General features: G+C 44.3%; 2 protein-coding genes across 9 annotated transcripts in view; one reads left to right on the top strand and one right to left on the bottom strand.

Moving 5' to 3' along the window:
- The window catches only part of CRTC1 (CREB regulated transcription coactivator 1), a 35801-nt gene extending 29671 nt beyond the window's left edge, over window positions 1-6130 (top strand). For 4 of the 8 annotated variants that reach the window (XM_015886102.2, XM_015886103.2, XM_015886099.2 and 1 more), the window contains one exon: window positions 68-429. In XM_015886102.2, coding sequence (XP_015741588.1) covers window positions 68-279 — 212 coding nt within the window. In that variant the 3' untranslated portion in view covers window positions 280-429. Of the gene's footprint in view, window positions 1-67 lie in introns of all 8 variants that reach the window. The other 4 variants (XM_015886101.2, XM_032441015.1, XM_015886100.2 and 1 more) reach the window with 3 other exon arrangements.
- On the bottom strand, window positions 5523-25354 carry COMP (cartilage oligomeric matrix protein). The gene is made up of 19 exons (XM_015886093.2): window positions 22099-25354; window positions 20300-20385; window positions 17797-17848; window positions 15910-16082; window positions 14617-14754; window positions 13740-13817; window positions 13431-13589; window positions 12769-12873; window positions 12504-12611; window positions 12223-12382; window positions 10877-10995; window positions 10409-10461; window positions 9777-9970; window positions 9192-9370; window positions 8919-8967; window positions 8486-8682; window positions 8177-8349; window positions 7878-8017; window positions 5523-7710 (listed from the first exon to the last, which is right to left on the bottom strand). The coding sequence occupies exons 1-19, from the start codon at window positions 22172-22174 to the stop codon at window positions 7664-7666; spliced, it is 2286 nt and encodes a 761-aa protein (XP_015741579.1). The 5' UTR covers window positions 22175-25354; the 3' UTR covers window positions 5523-7663.
- Between the last annotated feature and the right edge of the window lie 1004 nt (window positions 25355-26358).

Below are 26358 nucleotides of genomic sequence, written 5' to 3'. Positions count from 1 at the left end.
GGTTTTTGCTGTATCTAAACACGCATGGAGGATAAGGGAGCTGCCTTTCTGTCCCTCTTCCCCGCAGTGACAGGAGAATCCCCTCCCAGCTTATCGAAAGAACTGACCAGCTCTTTGGCAGGTGTGGGCGATGTCAGCTTCGATGCGGATTCCCAGTTTCCTTTGGATGAACTCAAAATTGACCCTTTAACCTTGGATGGACTTCACATGCTGAACGACCCGGACATGGTCCTCACCGACCCCGCCACAGAGGACACGTTCCGGATGGACCGGCTGTGACGTGTGGAGCTCAGGAGTGGGTTTGTTCCTGGATCAACCGAAGCAGAGAGAGTCCATGGGTCAGTCGTGTCAGAGCCGGAGCTGCTGAGAGCCGGAGCTCTGTCCTGTACAACATGTACAATGAGTAAAGCTTGTCGTTCTAAGCTTGCAGCGCTGCAGACCCCTACTCCCTGTCGCGCCGTATTTCGCCCCTTTATCCACTCATTGCCATTAACGAGCAAGGAGTTTCCATCAGCCTTCTCCTCTCCAGAGCCCCCTCCCTCCCCCCCCCTAAAGCTCCAGCGTTAAGTTGTCAGTTTATCCTTTGCACTAAGGGGGTGCTGGCAGGTGAGGGGGGTCCGGAGCCAAGGGAAAATTGATTCTCTTTAATGAACCAAATTCTGGCTGTGGTTGGAGCAAGGGGGAAGGTGGGGGGGGGAGGCACCCAGGATTACCCCCCCCTTCCCCCACACATGGGGAAGCAAATCTTTACATTGCTGCCCTGGGGAGGGGGGGGGCAGGGGTGCTCCTGTGGTGTCGTCTCTGCTTTGTGACAGCTGCTTTGTAGGGCGAGTGCTTGTTCCTTGATCCATGTGCTCCCTTTGTCTGCAGGTGTCCCCACGTCGTCCTGCCTCCCTGCCCCGAGCAAACCGCCCCACCCAGCCATTGGAAACACTATTTTCAAAGCTTCTTCTTTCTTAAAACCCAACCAACTATATATATATGTATGTAATATATATATTTATATATATGTATACATATATATGGCATTTCTGAGCACACAAAAAAGTACTATAATTCATTACTTGATGAGCACGGAGGGGAGGATCAGAGCGTATCGAGGCAGATGGGAGGTGAGAGGCAGCACCCGGCCGAAACCACCACAACTGGCTTTTATTTCTTATCCTTACTCATCACGTATCCCTTTATTACTGTTATTTATGAGTTACTGTTTGTTTGTCTGTTTTGTTTTGTTTTTAATTTAACTGTTTGGATATTAGCGAAGTAGCTGAACTACGTATCGCCAACTCGAGGCGCTCTGTGTAATAACTTGTACATCTTATTTTTTTTTTTGTGTTTTTATTCCAGAAATATATTATATATATTATATATATATATAGATTTTTAACTAACTGGAATTGTAAGCAGATGTTGAGCAGCAGGAAGCTGGAGGCTCCCCCTGCCATAATGGAGCAGTGTGGTCAGGATGCAGGGACTCCTTTCAGCATGGGGTGAATCTGCTCCCCCCATAGCTGGGCAATGCAGCCCCTGCTGGAATATTGGGCTCCTGATAAACCCACAGCAGATGATTTCTGTTGGTCCTCATGGCTGCGGGGTGGCTGAGATGTGTGACGGGTCCTTCGCTGCCTGTGTGCAGCTGTAGGGTTCTGTCTGGATGTGTTTAAAGGTTTCTCGGGAGCTGCTGGTGCTGTTACAGCACACGTCCCTCCTCAGCAGAGTTAGGAGCTGGCATTAGTTGGGTTTCATTAACAAAGCGACCTTTACGTGGTGCATTAATGAGGCAGTGAAGGGCAGCGCTCCATGCAAGAGCCCCACGTCGATGTTTGTTACATACACCTCAATTAAAGAGCCCTCTTAGTTCCCATTTCCAGCCAAGCTGGCCCTGCTCAGCCCAGCCCTGCTCTCTGTGCACTCCAAGTCACTGAGCGTTGTGTTTTGTCCTTCAGTATCCGTTCATTGCCAGCTGCTTTAAGCAGAGCCCTGCAGGGCTGCTCCTCGCTCCCATGGGGTTTTGCTGCTGCTCGTGGGGCTCCCAATGAGTTATACACATTTCTGTGTGCTTCCAGAAATCAACGGGGACGCCGTCCTGAGCTTCATGCAGACGAGCCTGTTGGGCTGTGTGCGTTGGGGGGGGGGCTTTGCTCACGTCTGTGCCATCAATTGACCATTTGCACTAAACATGTTCTTCTGTCCGTCTCTGCCATCCCTTCCCATCCATGCAACTGGAAGGTTCCCCCCCCCAACCCCACAATGCAACAGAGCATCCTTGTTGGAGGTGTTTGTGGGGCCGACCCTCCCAGCAGGAGAAAAGCAAAAGGCAGCTCCCAACTGGGAGGAATCCCATCAAGCTCAGCCCTTTGCTTTGACACAGCGGCGATACGGTGTGAGTGGGAATTGCTTCTGGTCCTCCTTGCAGTTCTGTCCTTCCTCGGTGGGTTTTCTGTCCGTTCTCGCTCTCTTGTTCGAATGACTCTTTATCCACATGCATGTCAGTTCTCATTTGTGATCCGTTCTGTTGTTCCAACCAGTCACTTCAGAATGAAGTGTGAGACGAGATTCCAAACTGGAGGCTCTCACAGGGAGCTGTTGTTATAATGCTACCTTCGGAGTTCTTTTTTTAAACTACACGTGTATATAAGAGATCTTGTTTATTAGACTTGTAAGTAGACATTTGAAATGGCCTTAATTTAACAAACAAAATCACAGCTGGATGCAACTGTCCAAATTGGGGACCACGTGGCTGAGAGGGGCAAGGATTTATTCCTTCCTGCTGGGGGGGAGGATGAGGGCACAGCACTGAGCGCTGCTCACAGCAGCTCTGCTTTGCTCTATTCCTGCCTGCAATTAGGGGCTGCCCACCCTTTGCAATGCCAGTCTGTATTCCCACTGTGAGTGCATAGAGCAGCCCGTGGGGCCATCAGATGGAAACGTGGAGCTGCGGTGTTCGGGGGGTTGAGCCCTCGTGGTTAATGAGCTCTGAGTTCTCACGTTCAACATGGGTGTGTTGGGAGCTGCTGCCCTCGGATGTGTCGGAGCTGGAGGGAAGGTTGTGCAGCAAAAAGTAGGTGTCGTTTCTACCTTTTCCACTTAAATGATCTCAAAGCTGCGTGGGGTCGCAGTTCCCATCACAAACCTGGCCCCCCCTTCCTGCATTATGTGTTCATATCAATACAGGGAGAGCTCCCAGGCTGTTGAGTTCCCAACGCAGTGAGGAGTCGATAGGAATGAACTTTTGGTTTATAAAATACTGTGATTTTCAGAAGAAATCCAGGTCTGTGCTGCTCCCGGGGGCCCTCGCTGTGCACCAATGCCGTGTTCTCATTGCAGTGGAGGAGATGTTCCCAGGAAGAGGCCGCCAGTTAAAGCTGAAGGTTATTAACCACATACTTATTTTATTACTTAAAACCACCAACAAAACAGGCAGGGTTCTAAGCTGTTCCGAGAACCAAAAAGTGTTTGTGGACCGAACCAGAACCACCCTCTGGGTTCTGCTCTGCCCACCCCCTCCATGCAGCCGGGCCGGGAGGGCAGCATGCAGTGCTGTGAGCAGCTGAACCCCCATCACTGTAATGGGAGCACAGGGAGCGTCTGTTCCACGTCCGTGTTCTTTATACAACAGAAAAAACACCCAAAAAACCAGGGGGGGAATAATAATAATAATAATAATGATTTGTAGTGTTCCTGTTCTTTGTATTTCTAGTTGCATCTTATTTATACCGCGCAGCGTAGGCATGGATTGCATGTCGGTTTTCTATGCGGGCACCACGATGACGTGCTGTGTACTATAAATCCTTTTTACCTTTCTAAACAGATCCGTTGTGTGCGATTTCTATACCGCAGAGCCAAACACTACGCCACGTCCCGGGCTCCTTGTGTTCTTTACTTTGTTTCTTGGTTTTGGGGGGGGTGGTTTGAACTGTGGTGTGCATCGATTGCCTTCCGTGGGCTGGACCGGTTTGATCACAATAAAGGCCCATCCTGGGGTTTCAGTGCATCTCGTTGGCCCAACGCTGTTGTGTCTTGTCTCGGGTTGTTGTTGCTCCCTCTGTTGTTTGTTGGGCAGCTCTGAGCTTCTTCTCTTTGGATTTCAGCCTTCCAGGTTTGCCCGTAGCAAAGGGCTTTGGAGCTGTGTCTGCAGGTCCCTGTGCGTATTGGGGTTGCCAAGCTGCAGTGGGTGCACAGCAATGAGAGCTGCTGGGATGGAGCCCAGTGCCAGCTTAGGAAGTGAAGCAATTTGGCAACGAGCACCATTGGTTGTATTGAGCAGTCAGTGTTTAGTTCTAATATTCTGCCTCTGCCCTGCACAAACCTCCAAACTTCATCCCTTTTAATATGATTTAACCGTGTGTATTGATGGTGTTTCCCCTTCGTGGCTGCTGTGTTCAAACAGACCCAGGGGCAGAGTCTGGGGGCAGATCGCTTTTGTTCTGCCATCGCTTTCACTCCTTGCTCTGTCACTGGGGCAGGACACGCGTTGTAGGGCTTGTTTCAGAGCGTGGACGTGTTGATCTCTCAGTTGTCACCATTGGTTTGTTGCTTTGGAGAGGTTCTGCTGCCTGCAGGTGGGTTCTGGCAGCGCTGTGTTGGTTCTGATCATTTCTCCTTTGCTTTGAACCTGGGATGAGCAAACTGAGCTGATGCACCTGCTTCCCCCCCATCCCCAGCTGTGGCTTAATGGACACATCCATGTCCATCCATGTCGGTGTGGCTTTTTTAGCTGTTAAAGCCATCGGGTTGTTCATATACGTTGGATCACGTTTTCTTTGGCGGTGTATTTCTTAGTTTAGTTGTGGCAAACGAGAGCGAGGTGGGACTCGCGGTGATAAGGGACCAGAGGCTGTTTGTGTGTTGGCACAGCAGAGGGCTGTCCCGTGGTGCTGTGCTCTTCCACTCCATGTTTACTTAACCCTGAGAGGCTCCGGGGGGGGAACACAGTTAATCAAATCTTATCCAGATTTCATCTCTTGGCCCATTTTATCCTTCAATAAACACGGACAGGCAGGCAGCTCTATGTGGGAACTGTGCAGGTTGGTCCATCCTGCAGCTGAACGTGCAATAGAAGTTCTCCCTTCGATAAGCTTCGATTGTCATAACTGACACCTTGTGAAGTGTGGGATGAGGCTTCAGCTCGTGCCGAGGGGTTCGTATTTATGATAACCTTGGCCAATAAGGTTTAATAACGTTTGGAAGTGGGGCAGGTTCTGGAACTTCTCTTTGCAGAGATGATGACCGTGAGAGCGACATGATAATATTTATGGAGCAAAAGGCTGGGGGGGGGGGACAGGGCTTGCTTTAAAACAAACCTTCCTTTACTTACTGGGTCCTGAATGTCCAACGGCATGAGCACCTCCAGGCGATATAAATATACCCTACACACACCCGCTGATCTCTGCTCAGCATTATACCGCGTAGCGATTACAGTGTTGTATTCCAGTCAGCTATTAACCAATAAGGCAGTAGATACCGAGGGGGTTTTTCTTTTTGGGAGGTATTATTACTTTTAGCTCCTTTTTCTCGTTACCTGAACGGAGCCCCCATTCAGTTGGAGGGATTCCTCGTGGAAGAAGTTGAACGTATCAATGGAGGGGAAGGCTTGATTTTAATACAATTAAATACAGCTGCTTTTGGCAGCTTCTCTCACAGACTGGCAGCTAAAAACAACTTTATGTAGTTCGTTGAGCTTGGGAAAATAAAAACAAACAAAAACAGGTCAGATTTATGCATTTTCAGAGGCAGTATAATATACTGTTCTTTACGAGTGAACTTTTTCTATCAAGATGATTTGTGGATTATTACACTGATATATGCAATCCTCTACTCAGCTACAGTGTTGGTGGCACAGGAACGCTGGAAACAAAACTGTCCCTGCGACATCATTCAAAGTTTTATTTATTGTGGGTTTATTTTTTCTTCTATTTTTTTTTCTATAGGTAAAGTGGAAACCTGAAGTTGGCTTTTTAAGTGTTTGCAATCTGAGAAATGATGTGAAATAAAAGCAGCTCGACTCGATGTACGTTCCTTTTCAACCTGTTCTTTTCTTCCCCCCCCCCCCCCTTTTTTTGGTGTGAAGGCTTTTGTCTTTGTATCTTTGCATTATTTGTAAAGGAAATGTAATAAAAGTTCAACTGTTTTTGTCTCTGGCTGCTTGGCTTTTTCTTCCTTCTTTGTTTTGCTTTTGGACCGAAGGTTCTCACTGTTGGACAACAGCGACGTATGTTGGTTCATTGGCTTCTTACAGCCATGGGAAATGAACTTGACACGCCACCTCTGGCCTCGCCATGTTGGAATGGGTTTCTTAGTAGCTACAGAACGTTCCTTGAGCACTTGGAGCCATTCTGGATCAAAGTGATGGACTTTGAGCTGACTGGTTTGCATTCCTCCCTGCTGGAGCAAGAAAACTCAGTGGCTGCCTTGATGGCAACATAGAGATGGTGAATGGAGATGGCGAATGGAGATGGCGAATGGAGATGTCCTCAAAGCGCCGGGGAAGTTTTGTTCACACCGTGCTTGTTGGGTAACATTTAACATGAGCAGCGTTTACTACACAGCTTGCAAAAGTGCACTGAAGTGTTCAGCAGGAGCTGCCTTTCTGATGAAAGCATGGGCAGGTTTCAGTATAATTAGTGTGAGCTGATTGCCTGAAACACCTCGCCAACCTGGGCTTGTGTTCTGTTGGACAGACTGGAGTGCTGGTAGGTAACTTAGCTGGAAGAGGCTGGGGATCACAGAACTGCAGGACTTAAGACCTCCCAGGTTAGCAGCTACAGAAGCCCTTTGTGAGTGTCCGCTGTACCCAGCCCAAGGGAGCACCTCCTAATAGCAATGGCTTCAATTTTCCCTTGTCCTCAGCTATTTCTTGGAGTGCTGGCATGGTGTCATAACACAAACCAAGGGCAAAGCCTTTGCTTATCATCCTGCCTCTTACCTGCAAGAAGGAGGTAGGATGGTTTAGCTAGAGGAAGCCTCTTGAATGGAAAAACTCTCCCTGGTTATTCATACTGCTACCAGGATCATTAGTTCAGCTGAGGCCCTCAGCCATCCTCCTGCATTCAGCTTTTGAGGGTTTCATTCTTATACATCAATACCAGCAAAGTTTTAGAAGGGGAAAAAAGCAACATGCATATGACCAAGGAGAAGTCCATCAGAGCATTTATTATCCAACATTCCAGAACAAAGATATTCTTCCTAAAGTGCTTTTTTTTTTTTTTTCTTTTTAATACTTTGTGAGCAACTTTGGACATAGGCTGCTTTCTGTGTCCCTTTCAGACTCGTGCTGGGTTTGCTTTAGTAGGCCTTGAGAAAGATAACATTTACATTTGAGAGCCTTCAAGTAGGGAAAAAAGTCCTTGGGGGATCATCCACACTAATCCTAGTCAAACAATCCAGCTACTGCAGTAGCTTCTCAGCACATCTTTCTCCATGTAGTGTAGAGAACAGCGGCACAGGCTGCTATGCACACTTGCTGTCTGTGCTTCTGCTGTTCCAAAAGGATTTCGTAGCATTTACAGAGAAGTTGCTGTTGTAGAAAACATGGCAGGTAGTGCAGTGACACTTGGTGCTGTGCAGAGTGCAGTGGTATATTACTTACAGTATGCCAGAGGCAACAGTGGGGAGGCTGAGCACTTTTTTATAAGCAAATTTTGTTGGACATTTAAAACTCGGTTTAGTCTTGCTGGACTCTAAATGTTTCATAGTCTTCTGGAATAGTATCTGAGGAGATAAAAGTGAATATAAATTAGAAGTGGGAATGAGACGTAGAATTAAGCTACTGCTTGATATCCCTTCCCAGCTGTATTTGTGGGCTCTCCAAGAATAGATTTACTTCTTCAAGCAAAACAGCAGCAACTTCTGTGTTTTAACCTCCAAAATGAACTCACCATTGCAGCGGTAACGAAGATTTGACCAAATGATGTTCTCTTGGGAGAAGCAGAAGACTCCCAGGCGCCCTCCTCGCATGGTTGTATCAAGGACAACTCCAGTGTCTGCTACAACCTCGGGGCCTTCATAGAAGCGAGCTCTAGAAGAGTACAAGCGTGTTGGATGTGGACAAGAGATTGACATGCTCATAGAAATGGTTCCACAGTTCCTCCTCTTTACCATAGAACCGCACTAGAGATGCTTTCTTTTTGTGCTGAACTTCTGCTCAGCCATACAAAGGAAGCTGTAAAGCTCTTACCTGATGTATCCAACCTGAGGCCGATGTTGCAGGAACCAGCGGTAGGATGTCTTGTCTTTCCACCCCACGTTTCGAGGGTCCTTCCACAGCAGCTTGACTTGGTCTGTGGTGTCCCCAGTGTGCCAGAGAGAATTGCGCAGATATTCACCTGGGCCTGTTTTAGATTTCACTGCCTAAAGTGGAGAAAAATGGCAAAATATGTGGACAAAGCTGACTGACCACAGCTGCTTCCCCACTGCGTGCAACAAAGCAGCACAGCTAAGAAAGACCAGAATCCATTACTGACTTCTTTTTCAGTGCTTTCTTTACCTTCAGTTGAATACCGGGTTCTGCGACGGCTCGGAAGGGGTTTGCCTGCCAGTATGTCTGTTCCATCTGCTTCCACATGACGACGTAAAAGCTGGAACTGTCCTGGTAGCCAAATATGAAGCCAGCATAATCATCATCTGTGGCAGTGTTGACATGGAATGTGCCCTCGAAGTCCACTCCATTGAATGCTGTATAACCTGTAGTTGGTAGAAAAAGAAACACTTTGCTTTCAGAGGTAAAAAGTCGATCCGTTTCTTCTCAGATTCAGATGAGGATGGTAGACCTTATTAAGCTAAATTTGAAGACTCTGTTTACTACAAACAATATTTTCCAGGAGGTAGATGGAATCGTTTTGCATTACCTGAAATAATTCTTAAAGCTGCACTGGGAAGTGCACAATAATTTCTTAATAGGATAAAAATAAGTGCCTCACCTACAGCCAAGCCAGGATCGCTGTTCATGGTTTGGACAATTTCCATGCCCTGTGAAAGATGAGCATTGTTTAATTAGTATCTCCAACCCAAGTGTGCTGGCTTTCCTCTTGTTATAAGAGCAGAGAGGTACACCAGAGGTGAGCTTCTATCTAGGACCAGGGCATTGTTGAACAGCAGCAATAAGCCTTAAGGCTTTCAATGAAAACTGCATCCAATTTCATACAGGCTTTCTACCACCATAGTTGTCATCCAGTTCTGGAGTAGCATCCTACCTGGTTAAGGACAATCCAGTTGGGGTCAATCTGTGCATCTCCCTCTGGGTCCAGCACCACAGTCTGATAGGCCCTGAAGTCTGTTAATGTCACTTCTGCGTTCTCTGGGCACACATCAATTCTGTCAATCACCATGTCTCTGTCAAAGTCCTCTTCACAAAGATTTCCTACACCATCACCTGAGAGACAACAGAACAAGTAAACTTTCAATTTCCCCTACCCTTTGCAGCTAAGTTTTACTCAGCTAGCTTTTGCCTAGCACAGCTTAAAGCAGATACATCAATACAAGGATAAGAGATGTTCAGAGCATTGCTGCACTCTTCCTTTTTGTCAGTAGCAAAGAAATCCTGATGCTTTATCTCCTGCTTGTAGGAATGCTGTGAATAGAAGCAGCACCTCACACTGTAGGTACTTCTGGAAGTTATTATCAGGGCTATCGGTGATCTGAAAATGATGTAGAGCTGTCTCAGGTCAGTACTGAGGAGGTCTCTTACTTCCTGCCCATCTGAAGGTCAAATTCCTACAGATTAGCCACTAGGAATGGAGAACCCTGAAGCAGAGCTGATGTGAATACATTTCCCTTACCATCCGAATCTTCCTGCCCTGGGTTAGGGACTAGCCTACAGTTGTCAGGGCCTGGTGGCAAAAGATCAGGAATGCCATCATTATCATCATCCTCATCGCACTCGTCACCCAGCCCGTCCTTGTCTGTGTCCACCTGGGAGCTGTTAGGCACTGTTGGGCAGTTATCCCTTGTATCTTGGTGGCCATCACCATCACTGGTGGAGAAAATGCATTATACAGGTAAAAATCATCCACTTACTTTCTTTTTCCCCCAAAAAAAGCTTGCATGACCTTTCTAGCAGCCGGAGTTCTCTACAAGAACAGGAGTAGTTGCTGATTTTGGCCTGTTAATATCTTTGAGCTATTAGTTACACAAATAAAGAGATCAGAAATGTTCCAGCTGTCATCCGTGAACAAATCTGTGGGGACAGCTAATGAAAAGCAAGCCTGATGTCTGCAAGATTACAGCTGCTGGGCCTTGGGCTGTACTCCCAGGAGCAAGTTTCTGAAGTCAGAAGAAAATTCCACCTCTCTTGTTTGAATTAAAAGACATAAATTAAGGCCAGGCTGACTTGTCATGGTTATGGACACATGCCATCCATGCCCATGTCCCCAGAATTCCATATAACCCAAGAATAATATTTGCATCTTACCTGTCCTGGTTGGTGTCACAGACGTCTCCCACTAGATCATGATCAGTATCTTTCTAGGAAAATAAAGCAAGAATAATTCAAGCACAGGTCAGTGGGAGAACTGGGCATTAAAGGAGAAACAAGAGAGGTGCTGGCACTGCCATTCAGATTGGAAACAGAGCTGACAACAGTGAGAGAGTTCCTACACATTGTCCTGGTGAATTTGAGTATCTGTCTTTCCAAACCCAGATGAACAGGGCAGTAAGAGAGAAAACCAGAGAGCACAGCTGCTTCTCTGACTTGTCCCCCTACACAGTGGGACAATTTGCCCTTCAGGGACTGACTGTTTGCACTGCAGGACTGCAGTTAAAATTCACAAGTGGAAATCTCAGTGATATCAGGTATCTACTTCAGGCAGACGATGTGGGGAACTGACTTGAGTGAGAAAGAGAGAGCTGTAACACTGCAAAAGTGGAAGTGCTTTCTTACCTGGTCTGGGTTACTGACTGTCGGGCAGCTGTCGCACTTATCTCCTACTCCATCACCATCACTATCTTTTTGATCTGGGTTAGGAACTCTTTTACAGTTGTCCGCTGGATTTTTGATCCCTGTAAAACACGCAGAGAACCCATCAAGCCAACAGGGCTATTTCAGTATACGCAGCAAAATCTCTTTTAGATGTAAGAGATGACAAAAATCTAGGACAATTGAATCTGTGCAATAAGGCAACAGTTTTGGCTTTAGTGCACATTTTGCAGACTTCATGTTACATCCTAATACCTATGGAGGATGGACAACATCATCAGCAACTGATACTGAAACATACTTCAGATTGCATCCTTGCAGATATAAGCATGCTGCTGTCCATACATGAACCTGAGAGGAAATGTCCTTAACTGCATTCCTTGGGAAGAGCTGAGGAACTCAGGAATGTGACTCCAACCTGGAGCCATATCTATGCAGGAATGAGTGGCCAAGAGGATGACGATGGAGCTGTCTGCGGTTCCCTAAACTATGACAGATTCTTTTTCCTCTAAACTAGACGTCTACATAATTAAAAAATAAGTCCAAGTGAATCTTGGCTATTTGACGTGGAAGATTTAGACAGTGTCTTTTCAAGGCCTGAGACTGGAAAGGAACAATCTAATTGGCAAGCTGAATGACTTCACATCCCACTTCTCTGCGTTTACCTACTACACCAGCAAATCATGCCAGGAGGGAGCTACTTGGCAGGAAGCAGTAAGACCCAAACAGCACTAGATGCACTGGAAATAATCTGTAAATAAATATGTATGTTTCAGGCCAGCAGCACTTGTGATTTTTGGCTTTTGAAAGCAGGCTTTGTGCAAATACAGCATCACCAGCTCACAGACTGTTTCTAAAGCCAGCCAGTGGTGGTGTTTTTTCTCCCAGAACACAGCCCTGACACATACTGCACTGAGCCAGCAGCTTCTAACAACTTGGATATCCCTACATTTCTTCACAAGTTGAAATCACAGCACAAAGTACTGTCCTTGTCTGGGCTGACATCAGTTGGTGTCATACATCTTTCTGAAACCTGAAACAAGTTTCACTTTAACTGTGTACAATAAAAGTGCTATGAAAAATTGTTAGCACCATCCTGAAGATAGATCTTTAACCCCTGTGAGAAGTGAACTCTGAAGGATACTGGCTTGACTGCTCATCTGGACATTTTAAAAACAGAAGTGTCCTTCATTCCAGCAGAAATAAGTTCTCTTGCATAGCATAAGCCTCTGATCCTGTTACGAGGATCTATAGCTTCATGCTGACCAGCTGTCTTGTTCCTACATTGGTACAGCTCCAGCTGCTCTTACCATCTCCGTCTATGTCATCATCACAAGCATCTCCTTTCCCATCACCATCAATGTCCCTTTGGTCATCGTTCTTCACTTGGCGACAGTTGTCACAGGCATCACCAAAGTTATCCTTGTCTGCATTGCGCTGGTCTGCGTTGCGTGTGTACACGCAGTTGTCCTGCAGGAGAGAGGGGTTTGCTCTGAGGGCTCTCTGTATTCACATTAAAGTTGCAGGCAATTTGCTTTGCAGGAGCTCTCAGTACATTTAAGTATGACAGGGTAAGCTGTAGAATTCAAACCTCAGCATTTAATATCCCATCTCCATCGGCATCATCATCACAAGCATCTCCAATTCCATCCCTGTCTGCATCCTCCTGGCCAGAGTTGGGGACAGTCATGCAGTTATCCTGAAAGGAAAAGAAGGATGAAGTGGCAGGGCATGCAGGCAAGCTGTGCATATCAAAGGCAGGGTGAGGCCTGCCCTCAAATCAGAACCACCCATTTCTGGCTGAGAATTCCTATCATGGACTGTTTCTAACTAAATATGTGAGAACTGCATCATACCTTGCGGCACTTCTTGTCAGAGCAGCGCAGCTTCTCATCAGGGACTCCATCAATGTCTGTATCCTTCCCACAGACGTAGCCGTTCCCTGCCCACCCCACAAGGCACTGGAAGAGAGCAGATAAATGAAGAGAGGCTGCTGGTGGGGGTAATGCCCCCAAAACTGAAGGCTTTACATGAGAACCTGCAGAAAACATGCAAGTCCAGGCACACAAAGCTCTACAAGTGAAATGTCATGTGAAAGAGGCACTGCAGCTACAGATAGCATTTCTAAGTAGTTCAAATACAAACTCCCTGCTTATTTCTAGGATCATAAAGACAGATGCATCAGCAGAACTTTGGTCCAGGAGATTGATTGAACGGCTTGTCTGCTTTTCCAGCTGCAAGTAACGCTCCAGGACTTAAGGTTAATTAGTGCTTTAGACAACAAGAAAACACAAACCACCCCAAACTGACAGCACAGAGAATCTGAGTTGTCAGGAGCAGCCCATTTCCCCTAAGATCAACAAGAGAGATTGCCCATAGCTCAGGTGTTAGCAGGAAGCAAATCTGAGCCGACGAGGCATGCTCTCCAGGAGAGGGCAGTGGCAGACCCAGGAGAGCAAGCACAGTGGATGAGAAATGGCAGTGAGCAGTGAGCAGGGCAGGGAGGACTCGGCCTTACCGCACAGGAGATGGACCCATCCCGCTCCACGATGCACTGTGCTTTCTCGTGGCATGGGCTGACTTCGCCGTTAGGGCAGAGTCTCCCTGTCTGGCTCCTGCAGCCAGTGATTTGATCCCCAACATAGCCAGGTTTACAAGCTCCGCACTTGTAGGATCCCTGAGAGAAAAAGCAATAGGGAATTAACCATAACGTGAGTCTGGGCAAACCTTTCCTGTAACCTATCCTCAGCAGCTGGACTGCCACAGTAATAGAGGCCCCAGAGCCTGGGGAAGGGGGATTTATGGGAGGCTTTCCCATAATACTTACCCGTGTATTGATACAGATGGAATTTGGGACACAATTTCTGGCAGCACCTGTCTCACATTCATTGATGTCAGTGCAAACCTACCCAGGAAGAACAAAACAGACATCAAGTTCACTCTTAAGCAGATATGAAGGCAGACTGCAGAATGAGGACATCACTAGATGCAGAAACAAAGCTCCCAACACATCTTACTAGGACTGAGAGCTCAAAGCTTTTCTTGAGACAAGACTGAGCCAGGTCCCAGAAACATTCCTGACCCCAGGCAAGGTGTCCACCCTCTAGAGAGTCACCAGAGATTGTAGCCTGGTGAAATAGCTTAGCTCTGAGCTGAGCTGTCAGTGTATCTGCTTACTGTAAAAGGATAGAAGAGAGTAAGTGGAGCAAGAAGGTCAAAGTCTGTATCCTATATCCAGCTAGCAGCTCTCTAAATAATGCATACCATTCTTGCTTTTGTCAATATATTCTTGTATACCATGGTAAGACCAGGTGTTATTTTTTGTTTGTTATTTGAATTGTAATCTGTCAGTATCTGTTTGTATGAGGAGGAGCTGGGTACCAACCAGCTGCATTAACTCTTCTGTGTCCTGGTATGAGGAATTCCTCAGGCCAGATTCACAGCCTCAAATCTTGTCACAGATATTGCATTCTGACCAGCATAAATTCAGCAGCATTAAGATTTTAGAGTGGAGTGCTTTGCTGCTGATGTGCTAGGATGACCTTGGCAACTTCTTCCTGTCGCTGCATCAACCTTACCAGCAATATGACACAATTATATTGTAGTTCCCTGATTTCTTTGAGAGCTCCAAGACCCTTGAATTAATTACAGTAAAAGGGGGGAAAGAGTCAGTGGCTTCTGAAGGAGGAGTTTCTGTGCCTTACCTGTTTGTTGGCCCTGGCATAAGCTAGTCCAACCCCTTCCACCATTTGCCCAGTGAAGCCAGGAGGGCAGGGATCACAGCGGAAGCCAGGAGAGGTGTTAATGCACTGGACCTTTGGGAAGCAGGGGTTTGCACTGCACTGTAAACAAGAAAGAAGTTGTACAGAACTGTGAGGCAGGCTCGCTTGGGGCCAGTTGTGAAGGCAGTTCCCAATGCAGGCAGGCCTGGCTGGGTAAGATCCAGCTATTGTGCTTTTATTTTCTAAAGAACAAAACAAAAATGCATAGAAGTTGCTGGCTTTCCTTACAAGTGGAAAATGCAGCTTCCCAGACTCAGTTGTTCTCCCAAGTTACAGTATGTGCAGACAAGTCAAACAAATAAAATTTCAAGACTAATTCTTTGTAGGTGACATCAATTGCCCAGGCAAAATGCTGGCTTCACTTTACACTTTTCTTCCTGGCAGTCTCTGAATCCAGAGAACTGGGTTAATTTCTTAAACTGGGTTTTGAAAAACAACAACAGTTGTTTGTTGATTACTCTGGGAAGCAATTTTCTTTCCAAATCTGATATTGCTGCTTGCTTTAATTCCTCCAGCACTTTATTATTTTCATTGAATTCTTACGCCCTGTGCTAGAAGATGCTTTCCCATTAATACAGTACTTTCCACATTGCTGGACTAATAGGGGAGAATAAGACTACGATTTGGGAACCACAGTACTAAGGAATCTTATGGGCACAGAAAATTAATGGCTGAGTAAAGCTTTGAATACAGACAAAATAAACATGATTAAATACCACACTTGATATAAAAGAAGAAAAAAGTCGAACAATATCTGCCTAGGAAGGTTTAATTTCAAGGCAGAAATGAAGCAATACATGCGGCGTGCTAAGATTTACTGTATAAAGGAGTGCTTGGGTAGCATTTGATTCTGTTCCACACATAATAAATCTTATCTCTAACAACTCATCAGCCACTAGCTCAAAAGATTTTAAGGCCAAAGGAGATGTTTCTAGTATTCATAACTCACCTTTCTGCAACCAAAAGATTAATTTTATTTGAGTCTGTCTTTTCTAGAAATAAATGCCTTGCTGTACTGGATATATAACCAACATGGAACACAGATTGAGGCAGGGTGAGGAACAGACTTTGTTCCATTGAAGTGATGTTTCTGCTGAACTGATGTTTCTGCTTCTAAGGGAACTGCAAGACTTTACAGCCACAAGATGAACTTGCAACACTTCAAGCAAAGTGAGACCTTTTTGTAACTGCCAGCCCATCCTCCTTGTTTCTTACCTCATTGATATCTGTGCACTGGGACCCATTCCCTGAATAACCTGGGGGACAGGGTCCGCAGCGGAAGCCAGTGCTGGTCTCAGTGCAGGGCACTCCAGGAAAGCAGGGGTTTGGGACACATCTGTTAAACTGTGTCACGGTGATGACAGGGCCCGTCACTTCAGTGTGTATGCCTAGAGGACAAAAAGAAGTCTAAGGAGTTATCTTTGCCAGACCCTATCCGAAGCTGGTCCCGTTGTCTCAGGAGATGTCCTGTGGATGAGACACTGAAATTCCCTTGTAGCTTTTTAAGAGTTAAGCAGCTGTAGCTCTGCTTTGCAAATAGAGAAAAAGGAAGCCAGAAGCAGCAGCTGGACTGATCTCTGAGTCAGAGCAGACCAAAATAAATAAATTAATCCAGAAGTCTTCGCTCCTATTCCAAAACTCCCGTCGTGCTGCCCTCCTTTTGCTGTAATGCCCTTGCTCCAGTACCCCCCTCGGTCCCTCTACATCTACATCCCACTGGAAGCACAGACCCAGACACCTGGCTAAAGCGCAACCCACACAGCAAAGGCTGAAGTCTGGGAAGAGCTGTAGAGGGCTGGAAGCCAAAACTTCACTGCAGGCTAACTCAGGACTGTGAATAAACTTTCTAGAAGCTGGAGTTGTCACTGATCTCCCACATTCACTGCCATAGGGGACATTTTCCTCCTGCTTTCTCAAGCTTAATAGCCCAGTTTTAATAATCTGAAACAAACAAAACAAAACCCAGCGTTATATTAGCACCAATAAAATCTTCACTAAAACAGAGGCCTTCTCTCTTAATGCTTCTCCTTCTGGGAAATAGTAAGAGAAGCACATATAACTGCTCTGAGCCACATTGTTCAATGCATGATGAAAAGAGGCTCCAGTTCTATAGCAAGGAGTATAGGGAAGAACACACATACAGCACAAAACCAAGTGGGGAAGTCAAGAGATCAAGTAACAGAGAGAAAGTTCAAGACAGTTTTATGAGCGAGTTACTAAAAGAACTAGTGTGGATGAATGTATTTCTGCACTACAGGTCCCAGAAGCTTTGGTTAATCTCTTTTCCAGCAAAAGCACAATCTCTCCAAGTGTAGAAACAGTTATTGCTCCGCCCTTCAAATGTACTGGCAAATAATAGAGCATCTCCACCAACCATGCTTTCTGAAAGTCAGATATATTGGAAGTAAGTTCCAGTCCAGAAAAACCATTTAGTGAGGAACAGAGGGCAAGATGTACATGGGAGAATTTATGACCCTGTTTCCCGAATCCTCTGTAAACACCCTTTTTGCTTGGAAGGTGACAACGTTAGATGGAACGAGTAGCAGAGCAATGCCTCTTGGGGGTGATGTTCTCTTCCACTCTCAGCTCAAGAGTAGCCAACTATATCCCACAGGATGGCCGGTGTGCATTCCCAGGCAATCCTAACATAGGCCACGGGCTGGGTTATTAAGAAATATGGTTGGGCAGCTTTTTGCACTAGAACACAGCTACCCTGAGAAGCACAGCATTGAATGTCACGGAACCGTTAATAAAGTTTATTTTAGAAGCTGTGGACATGAGCAAATGCAGATGATTTGCTGGAAAGATATGAGATCTTTAATGCTACTTCTGCACTCCATGCTCAGCAAAGGGGTTATAACTTCAATTGCCAATGAAGCATGAGAACAGCATGGAGTGCTGGTCCATGCGTGCAGAATGCCATGGGGGGAAAAAAAGCATCACTAACACCAAGTATTACTCTCTGACACTCAGTGTAGCTGAGAAACAAGCTAATTCCTTAGGGCAGATGGTCACATATGGTGTTTTACTACTTGTTTGGACACAAAGGTATGAAGCACGTGGAGGAAGCAGCTGAATATAGGGCTCAACACAGTAACTCACCACAGGCATCACACTCCATGACTGTGTTCTTCAGGAATGTTATCTCCTTAATCTAGAAGAAAACAAGAATCACCACTTGGCCAAAGGCTGAGTTTTGCTGCCACGCAAGCTAATGGTCCCACTGCCAGAAAACAGGGTGCCTGAGAGTGCACAGCTACTTGCAAACAAATTAACTCTTACCCCTAAGTCTGTGCTGTAGACATTGTGGACGCTGAGGTGGCTTGTTCTCCCTGCTGTAAGTCAAACCCTACTGGAGTATTCCTACAGGTTAACTAGATAATACTATTCTATTACAGATGCTGAAAACACTCAAAACACACAAAAAAAGTGCCATGGACAGACAGGAGTCTACTTTATTTGTGTCTTCTCTAGAAGATGCTGAATTAACAGTTCTAGAGAAGCCTGAGTTATTTAGGACTAGAATGAATGGCCTCAAGTTGTGCCAGGGGAGATTCAGGTTGGATGTTAGGAAAAATTCTCCAAAAGAGAGGTCGGGCACTGGAATAGGCTGCCCAGGGAATTGGTTGAGTGATGGTGATTCCCGAAGGTGTTCAAGAAGCATTTAGATGTGAGGGACACAGTTTAATGGGGGAATATTGGTGGTAGGTGGACAGTTGGACTGGATGAACTTGGAGGTCTTTTTTTACCTTGGTTATTCTATGACTGTGTGATCTGCAGCTCAGATATTATATAGACAAGATCAGGAGAAGGTGCCACTTCTGCAAAAACACTGGTCAACTCTGACCTTGTTTGTACCATTTTTTGGCCCTAATGCCCTCACCATGGAGACATTTAGAATCTATTCACAAACACTCCTTATTCCAGACTCCCTCTGTTCTCCTCTAGGCTCCTATTCCTTCAAGCTTTCTTCAACAAAAGAGATGATCTGTCACACTGGCAGTGAAAAGATGCCATTGGAATATGGGACAGGCAAAAATAAGTGCCAGTCTCAAGCTAAAATGTTCACGACTGTAACATCTTAGACATCCTAGCAGGCTTCTATCCTGAAAAAGCCTTATTGGCTATGAGCAGCCAGTGCTCAGGCACAGTGTGTGACCACCCTTACAAACCCTGTGGACTTCGTGTTTCCACTATTAAAGACATTTCACTTTGTACTTGGACAAACTCATCTGCTCGTGTCTCTCTGCCAGCTTCCACATATAGCAGCAAGATTTCATTCTCATGTTGGATTCTCTCTTTCATCCAATGTGGTCCAGGGTTATGGATTTTGAACAGTTAATGCAGAAGTGCATCTAACCCAAATCCCCAGAATATGTCCCATTAGGAGCGGGTGACAGAACACAGAGGGGAGATGTTGGAGAGCTGCTAATGAATATCAGAGGTTCCTTTGTGCCTAGAATTCTTCAGCCTTTGGCTCAGGAGACAAGACATGGGCTTTTCTTATTACACCTTTTGCTGTCCTTACTGCCAACATCTCTAGATAATGAATCAAGAAAAAGTAAGTTTTAGAAAACCTTTGCACAAATTCAGGCTTTATGAACTGCCTCCTGGCTTTCCAGTGACGTATCTCAGTTTGTCTTCCGGGGAAGAGCTTTCTGGAAAGTGCCATTTAGAAAAAGGCCACGGATTAAAACAAACCCAACAACCAAAAAGAGGGAGAGAAAGAACAAATAGAAAATCTATATGGAGTGTAAGCACTAAGCTGGAAGGGAACACTGGAAATCATTGCTCCAGGCTGCCAGGAACCATGTCTGACCTGATTCCTAGTAAACACTGGGCATTTATGCAGAAGCCTGAAATTTGAGAGTAACTCAATGCAACAGATGTTTTTGCAGATTAAAGGCCGCCCAGTTTGGGCTGGCACACAGACTTGTCTGCCATTCCAATTAGCTGGCAGGCAGAAGCTGCTGCCCTCAGCTCCCAGAATGGATAAAGGAAGAACGGAACCTTTTTCTATACCTCAAAGAGTTGACCAGACAAACCACCACCTCCTCGTTAAAACGGGAAAGGATCTAAGCACCCAAGAAGTTCCACATTCCCTAAGAAAATACCAGAGCCAGAAAGGCTTAGGATTAAAACAACAAGAGGAAAGTGAATACAGAGCTTGTTTAGACTCCATTCAACTTTCCTTTCCAGGACCCTAATGGACGGCTGAAAGGTCTCTTCCACCTTCCAAGTTTGGATGTTACTGATTTCAAGTGCCCACAAAACCAAGGAAAAAGTGACTTGTTTTTCCAGTAAAATATACATCTACTGTGTGTCTCTATTTTTTATTTTTATGAGTTCATTCTCTGTGTATGCTGCTTTTCAGACAGCAGACATAGTTCCCAGCAGCAGAATCTGCAATCAGATGAATCTACTTTTTCTCAGAACAACAGACCTAATAGTGAGACCACCTCTTGACCCTGGTGTTCAGAGCAATAATTCTATTGCTTATTTCACCCAATGCTGGCCTCCTCATCCCAGAACTCAGCACTTAAGGCAGAAGATTCAGTGACTGACCCTGAGCACCAGACAAGGATTAGATCCCTTTCTCACTTACCTGCTGTTTCAACAGGTCTCGAACTTCCATTAGCACACGGTTAGTTTCTCTCATCTCTTCCAGCATTTCAGGCCCAACTTCAACTCCTATCAAAAACACAGGGGTTGGGAAAAACACAGAAGAGGTATTAGCATTACAAACCAATTGATATCATTAAGTCATATTTGATATTAAAGACACAGAATCCTCCACACCAGTTTCTCCTGGTTCCTAACTGGAAACTCGCTTGGAAGTAATAAAGACTTGCACATAGGCAAGGATTTGCTCTCGGCAGTGATAATCAGCCAAGCTTGTCACTCAGGTAACAGCTACCTCTCAGCAAACAAATCGTCCTGGCAGCCTGGCAGTTGTGGGAGCTGTTAATCTGGCATAGTCTGAGCAGTTCACACTTTGGAAGCCTCTGCTGCCAAAAGAAGCAAATTAATAATTCAGCGCTATGAAAGTTACTATGAAGGGCACAGGTAAATCAAAGCTCTTTGCTGAGTCTATCCCAAATGTGCTGCCAAGCACTGAACGTGGAAAACTAGCACCTCAGCCTGTTCTCAAGGCTCAGACTTCTTGCTGTACAAAGCTGGGTTCATTTTGGGTAGTGGCAGTTTCAAAATGCTTTGCAGTGGCTTTGGGACACAAAAGGTACATCTGCATCCATGCATCAGTTTTCCTTCTCATGTGGTGGATTCTAGACTTGCCTCATCTATTGAGGCATGCTAAAAATCCAGTCTACACTCTTCATCTGAGCTCTGAAAGAATGAATGGAAGTCGCTTACTGTTTCTAAAAATATATATAAGAAAATATGAATAATTTAAAAACAAATGGACAGAAAGTTCAACTCTGGTATTCTCCCAACTGCCACAAGAAAGTACAGTCTCATTTCTCAAGGCTTTCCTAGATTAATTCATCTATTAACAGACATCGCACCCTGCCTACAGTGAAGTAAATCTTTATGAAGACAGGAAGACATTTCTTGTTTTATTGAAAACAAGGAGCTTGCACATAATTGAACTTCAAAAAGGAGCTTTGAATAAGCTCTGTATCGAGGCTTCAGGCAGCTCTGTTATTTTTGTTATGGAAGAATTTTCCATTCCTAATAGCGAGATATATCTCAAAATAAGTGTTTGTTTTAAGTTTCAGATTCACAATAAGGAGTCAACCACTCAGGAGTGATTCCCAAACTAAATCTATGCACTTGCAGACATTTCTATTACCGTGCATCTTTCTCTATGGGCTCATTCTTTTCCCACCAGCACGTATTTGAATCTCTTGGTACAGTCCTTGAGGCTGAATGTCCCCTAACAGGCTGTTCAGAGAAGTGGAACTTCTGTTACATTCATTACAGAATGAAGCAAGCTGAACTAAGCATGGCTAAGCTCCTAGAAGTTAAGGCTACTCTAAGCTCTAGGTGCACAAGCAGAGAGAATATCCAAGGTCCTGCTACAGGACATCCTGTATGGGCTATTTTCTTCATCACATACAAAATGCAGATTAATATAAAGTGTCTCTTGTAGAAATGTCATTATAGAACACAGTGTTGCCATTTGCCCCAAGGTAAATGCTTTCCTGAAAAATACTAATACACTAATCAGGCAGGAAAGAGGGGGAAAATTTAAGACTGAACATTTGCAGAGTTCGGCTTTGAGTTTCATACAAGACTGCAAAATCCCTAAACACTGCTTGCAAGCTTCAGCAGACATAGCTGAAATGTTATCTTCTTGTTCATTCCCTGCTGCAAAACAGAATATTGAGAGCAGTCTAGAAAGCACAGCAGTACAAAAATATAGAGAAAATGGGAATTTCTTACCTGCTCTTCTCTGCTGACATGATGAAAAAGGACAGGAGAGGCAGAGGAGAAAAACAAAGGCTAGAGCTGAAATCATCTTTGAATCTCCACGCAGTGTGGATGTATGGGCTTCTCTTGCAACTACTTTTTAACCTGCAGGTTTGCCTCTGCTCCCCATTAGTATCTGTGGTTTCCTATTTATGAAGTTGCATTCCTTCCTCTGAAGTTCTTATTCTGATGCTGGACGACGGGTGGACGTCATTTCTGGCTGCTAGTCCACAGAGAACGTTACAAAAGTAAACAATATGAGAAACTCATCAGGAGAGTAGTTTAATTTTTTTTTTTTTTTTTAGATCAGCTTGCACCAAAATAGGTCAGAAAATTCCAGAATTAAATGGATTTTTTTTGGATCGGGGTTTTTATTTCTTCTTCATGGACGCAGGATAGACGGATGATTCATAACCCTATCCCTCACAGATTTTCCTTCTGAAACTACTCACAACATCACAAAAGCTATGAGACATCTGGACCCCAGTGGAGTTTCACAAAAGGCTCTCGAAACACCCCAAGGCAGTTTTACCACTTGGGGTAGAATTATTGAGTCCAGCTCCATAGAGGGGCTATCACACCACTTTTAGTAAGGGATCTGGCAAATGGATCGATCGTTAGAGGCTGACATTCTCTCATTTCCCCCTTACCCAGGCTTGTCTAAGGGAAGGATGCAATGCAGAGGTGACAGCATGAAAGGAAGGGAGACTGCTGCTTCTTGTCTGTGAAAGAATGAGTCTCAGTCCAGCACTTTCCCTCAGTCAGTCTAAATCCAGCACTTTCCACCAGAAGACACAGAGCAGATTGAGAAATCCATCCAGAGCAGCCAAAGCAAATTGGCCCCCAAAAAATCCTAAAGCTATTACATGAAGGAAACTGCAAGTTAAACCATGGCCTGTAAAAAGGTGAGTCTGTAGAGCAGTGAAATTCCTGGTCACACATTCTCACTGTTTGATTATGAAATCTATTAGTGTGTTGATCATCCAAAATCCTCGGGGACACCACAGACGGGAAAGCCCCAGAAAACAGTAGTTCAGTCTTTACAGTGTTATAGAAGCAGAATATTTGGATATTTACAGAAGGTTTTTGTCCTCGTTTTGGCCTCAGACCTCCCATATTCAGGAAAGGCTTCCCGTCCCTGTGGCTATGCACAGTTCTTGGAGGTAACTGTGTAGTCCTGTAGGCACAACTGAGCGTGCATGTTCAACACAGCATGCAAACAAGTGTTAGTTCTATACTACAAGAATGCTGCAGCAGACAGATTTCACATGTTCTCACACCAAATAAATTTATACTAAACATTAATTTAGTTTGCTTACGTTACCCTAGGTATCATTCTGCTTGTCTGGAGCATGTCACCTCATGTTATACACAGCAAGTGACTTTTTGGTGCGAACCCAAAGATCAAATCAACCACGTAGGTTTATTTCTTGTGGTTTGTGGAGGAAAACAACAACAAAAAAGGAACCATTTAATGTGAGGCAAATAAAATATGAATGCATTTTCTGCTATCCAAGTGGAGTATTAATTACTTGATGGTATCAAGACATAGAACCAAACAAACCTACATTCAAAAAGCCTTAAACTCAGACACCTAATAAAAATGTTGCTTGAAAGCCCATTATCTAAATAACTGGATACTTCTACGTTTCTAAGCTTTCAGAGGCCAAAAAAAGGAAACCAATTTTTCAGCAGAGGTTGTGGGCTGCCTGAAAACAACCATTTTTAAGGCCATGTGAAGTTGGCTTGTATAACAATGTGACCCCCAGCCAGCAAGGGAGCAATGTTAGCATCCAGAAAGAGCTGTGGGAGACTGTCAAGAGGAGTCACGATTCTCCTGCACAGAGCTCAGCTTTTTTCTGAACACTTCCAGCTGCTCAGAATGACAAACCCTGTTGCAATACTATAAACTGGTGATCACGTTATGTGTAAAATTCACAAATTTTTAAGTTATGCCCATTATTTAGCATTCAAACTAACTCATCAAAGCCAGAAATTAGAGTATTTTCTTTGGTTTTACTGTGGACTGAAGAAATTCAAATAATTGGCAGAAAAAGAAGAAAGCTTCCAAACTCTTCAAGTCAGCGTGAAGGATGGATGGTAAAAAGAGAATCTCACTCTTTCAAATACATTGTATGGACAAGTTGCAAGTTAAAGGATTTAAAAGATTAAGGGCTACCAGCAGTGATGCCAGCTCTCTTCAGGGAAGCAAGAGATCTTTGTCTACATGGACAATCTTTAAGCTCATCACCACCTGTTTTGCCTTCCAAAAGTCACTGATAATTAATTTGTTAGTGGAGGCTGGAGGGTAAGCTGAACACACGAAACATGTTACCTCTATGTGACTCTGCTGATGTGTAACAGCACAAGAAACTGTTTGTATTTAGAAGCTGCAAGTCCTCAAGCTCAGTGACATCAGGAATATTCACTGCTGAGAAATGACATCCATTTTCCTCAGCAACAATTAGTGTGGGACAGTATGGTGACAAAATAGTGCTTATTGATCACTTCTTCTAAATGAACGGAACTGAGGCATATTATATTTACATTAGGCTAATTATAAATGATGTCTTCTGGATGTGAAGGCAGCCATCAGTGTATCTTTACATTCTAGAAACCTGGAGTCATTTCTCTTTATTCTGCAAGAGATGCTGGGATCTTTTCTTTTCTCTAATGGTAGTAAAATAACTGCACAGAGAAAAATGCAGCTTCTTCACAGCTTTCTGAAGCTGACCAAGACATGTTGTCTCCACAAAATGAGGTCATTCCAACACTTATTTTCCTTGGACTCATTCTTCATCTTTCTATATTCAGATCTAAGTGCTGGAGATGCCATAAATCAACACTGCAGTGCAGCTTAAACACACAATAGTAGATCAGAAAGTGTTGGGTCATGATGATGATTAATTCTGGATACCTCCTCCTGTTTTAAAAGGGCAAGTTAAAGAGTGGATGATGTACTCGAACTTATTATTATCTGGTGGGGAAACATCTTCCAGATTTGCCAGTAAAATTTGTTCTTTTTAAGTATTATTGATAAAAATAAATTAATAAATCTGAGCAGTAGATGGTGTTTATCTGGGCTTTGGCATAACAGTATTTCTACACTCTGCAGTGCCAGGTTAGTTACACCTTTTTGCCTGGCTGGCGTTGACATCACAAATGAAACGAGCACACAAACAAACAACAAAAAGAAAAGCTCATGCTAGTTTAAAGTTTAAATATTTTCCATCTCTGTGTTTTTAACTGATGTTTGCCAAGCAAAGAACAAAAGTCAGAAGGAAAAAGTTATTTTTCAGTCTTAAGGTCAAGTTCTAAAAATAAGTGAAAAACACCTCCGCTCTCCAAAATAGCATGCTAAGTGTTTTACAGTGGTTCTTATATATTTATGGCCACAAGAAACCAAATTATTCTAGAAGATAACCGGTAAGAATTTTAAGATAATATTTTCTACTTTCTGTAATGGGATCAATAGTACCTATGGCATTCTTGAGCCAGATTTCTCTACCCTGTTCTTAAATGTCTCCAGTGATTGGAGGCTCCACAACCAGCTCAGGAAGCCTCCCAATGCTTTAGATTCCCATTGCTAGAAAACATTTCCAAGGGATGCTCTTTAGGCTTTTCTTATTCACCATGCACATGCAGAGTAGATCAGTACCTTCTTCAAAGGAGCATTATATATTAGAAAACATGCATTTCAGTTCAGTATTTTTACATGAGCCTGGTAATGTAGGTAGATTTGCAGCTTTCATACATCCACTATAGAAAGGCGGAGATAAAAAAAACAATGGTCATAGTCAATGCAGGCTGTCAATTGTTAGGTCTGAGTCTTCAAGTCTGAACTAAGTCACATCAGTCATAAATTCTATTAAATGCCACCATGAATAAAACTGTCAATGTCACAGAAGATGTATTCTCTGTTCTGGTGAACTGTGAGATTACAAATGAAGCTGAACCAACCTGACACATTCATTCAGTGCTCACTTCTATTTCATTCATGTGTAATAAGCCCAATATGTTAGAACTTCTCAGCATCTGTTTTGAATACCATAAATGAACATTTGCAAATTCTAAAGACAGACATTGTGGAAAGGGCTGGACAGTGAAGTTTGATGCCCAGCAGTGAGCAGAATCATTAGTCTTGTCCTACCCTTCTGCTGAGTGTTTCCAGCCAAAACAAACTTCTATCTTCAGAAATCTGCAAAACATGATTTTATGGTTTGATTACGTACA

This window comes from Coturnix japonica, chromosome 28, assembly GCF_001577835.2.
Source record: "Coturnix japonica isolate 7356 chromosome 28, Coturnix japonica 2.1, whole genome shotgun sequence".
NCBI classification, from domain to species: Eukaryota; Metazoa; Chordata; class Aves; order Galliformes; family Phasianidae; genus Coturnix; species Coturnix japonica.
This window is presented reverse-complemented; position numbering and strand designations above follow the sequence as displayed.

Bases quoted from the DNA above. Each gene is read 5' to 3' on its own strand.
- COMP (XM_015886093.2), bottom strand. From the start codon at position 22,174: ATGATTTCAGCTCTAGCCTTTGTTTTTCTCCTCTGCCTCTCCTGTCCT. The intron at 13,590-13,739 runs GTAAGTATTATG...TTTTTCTCTCAG, and splicing joins CCATCTGTATCAATACACGG to GGATCCTACAAGTGCGGAGC. The intron at 8,968-9,191 runs GTAGGATGCTAC...CATCTTTCACAG, and splicing joins ACTGGATTGTCCTTAACCAG to GGCATGGAAATTGTCCAAAC.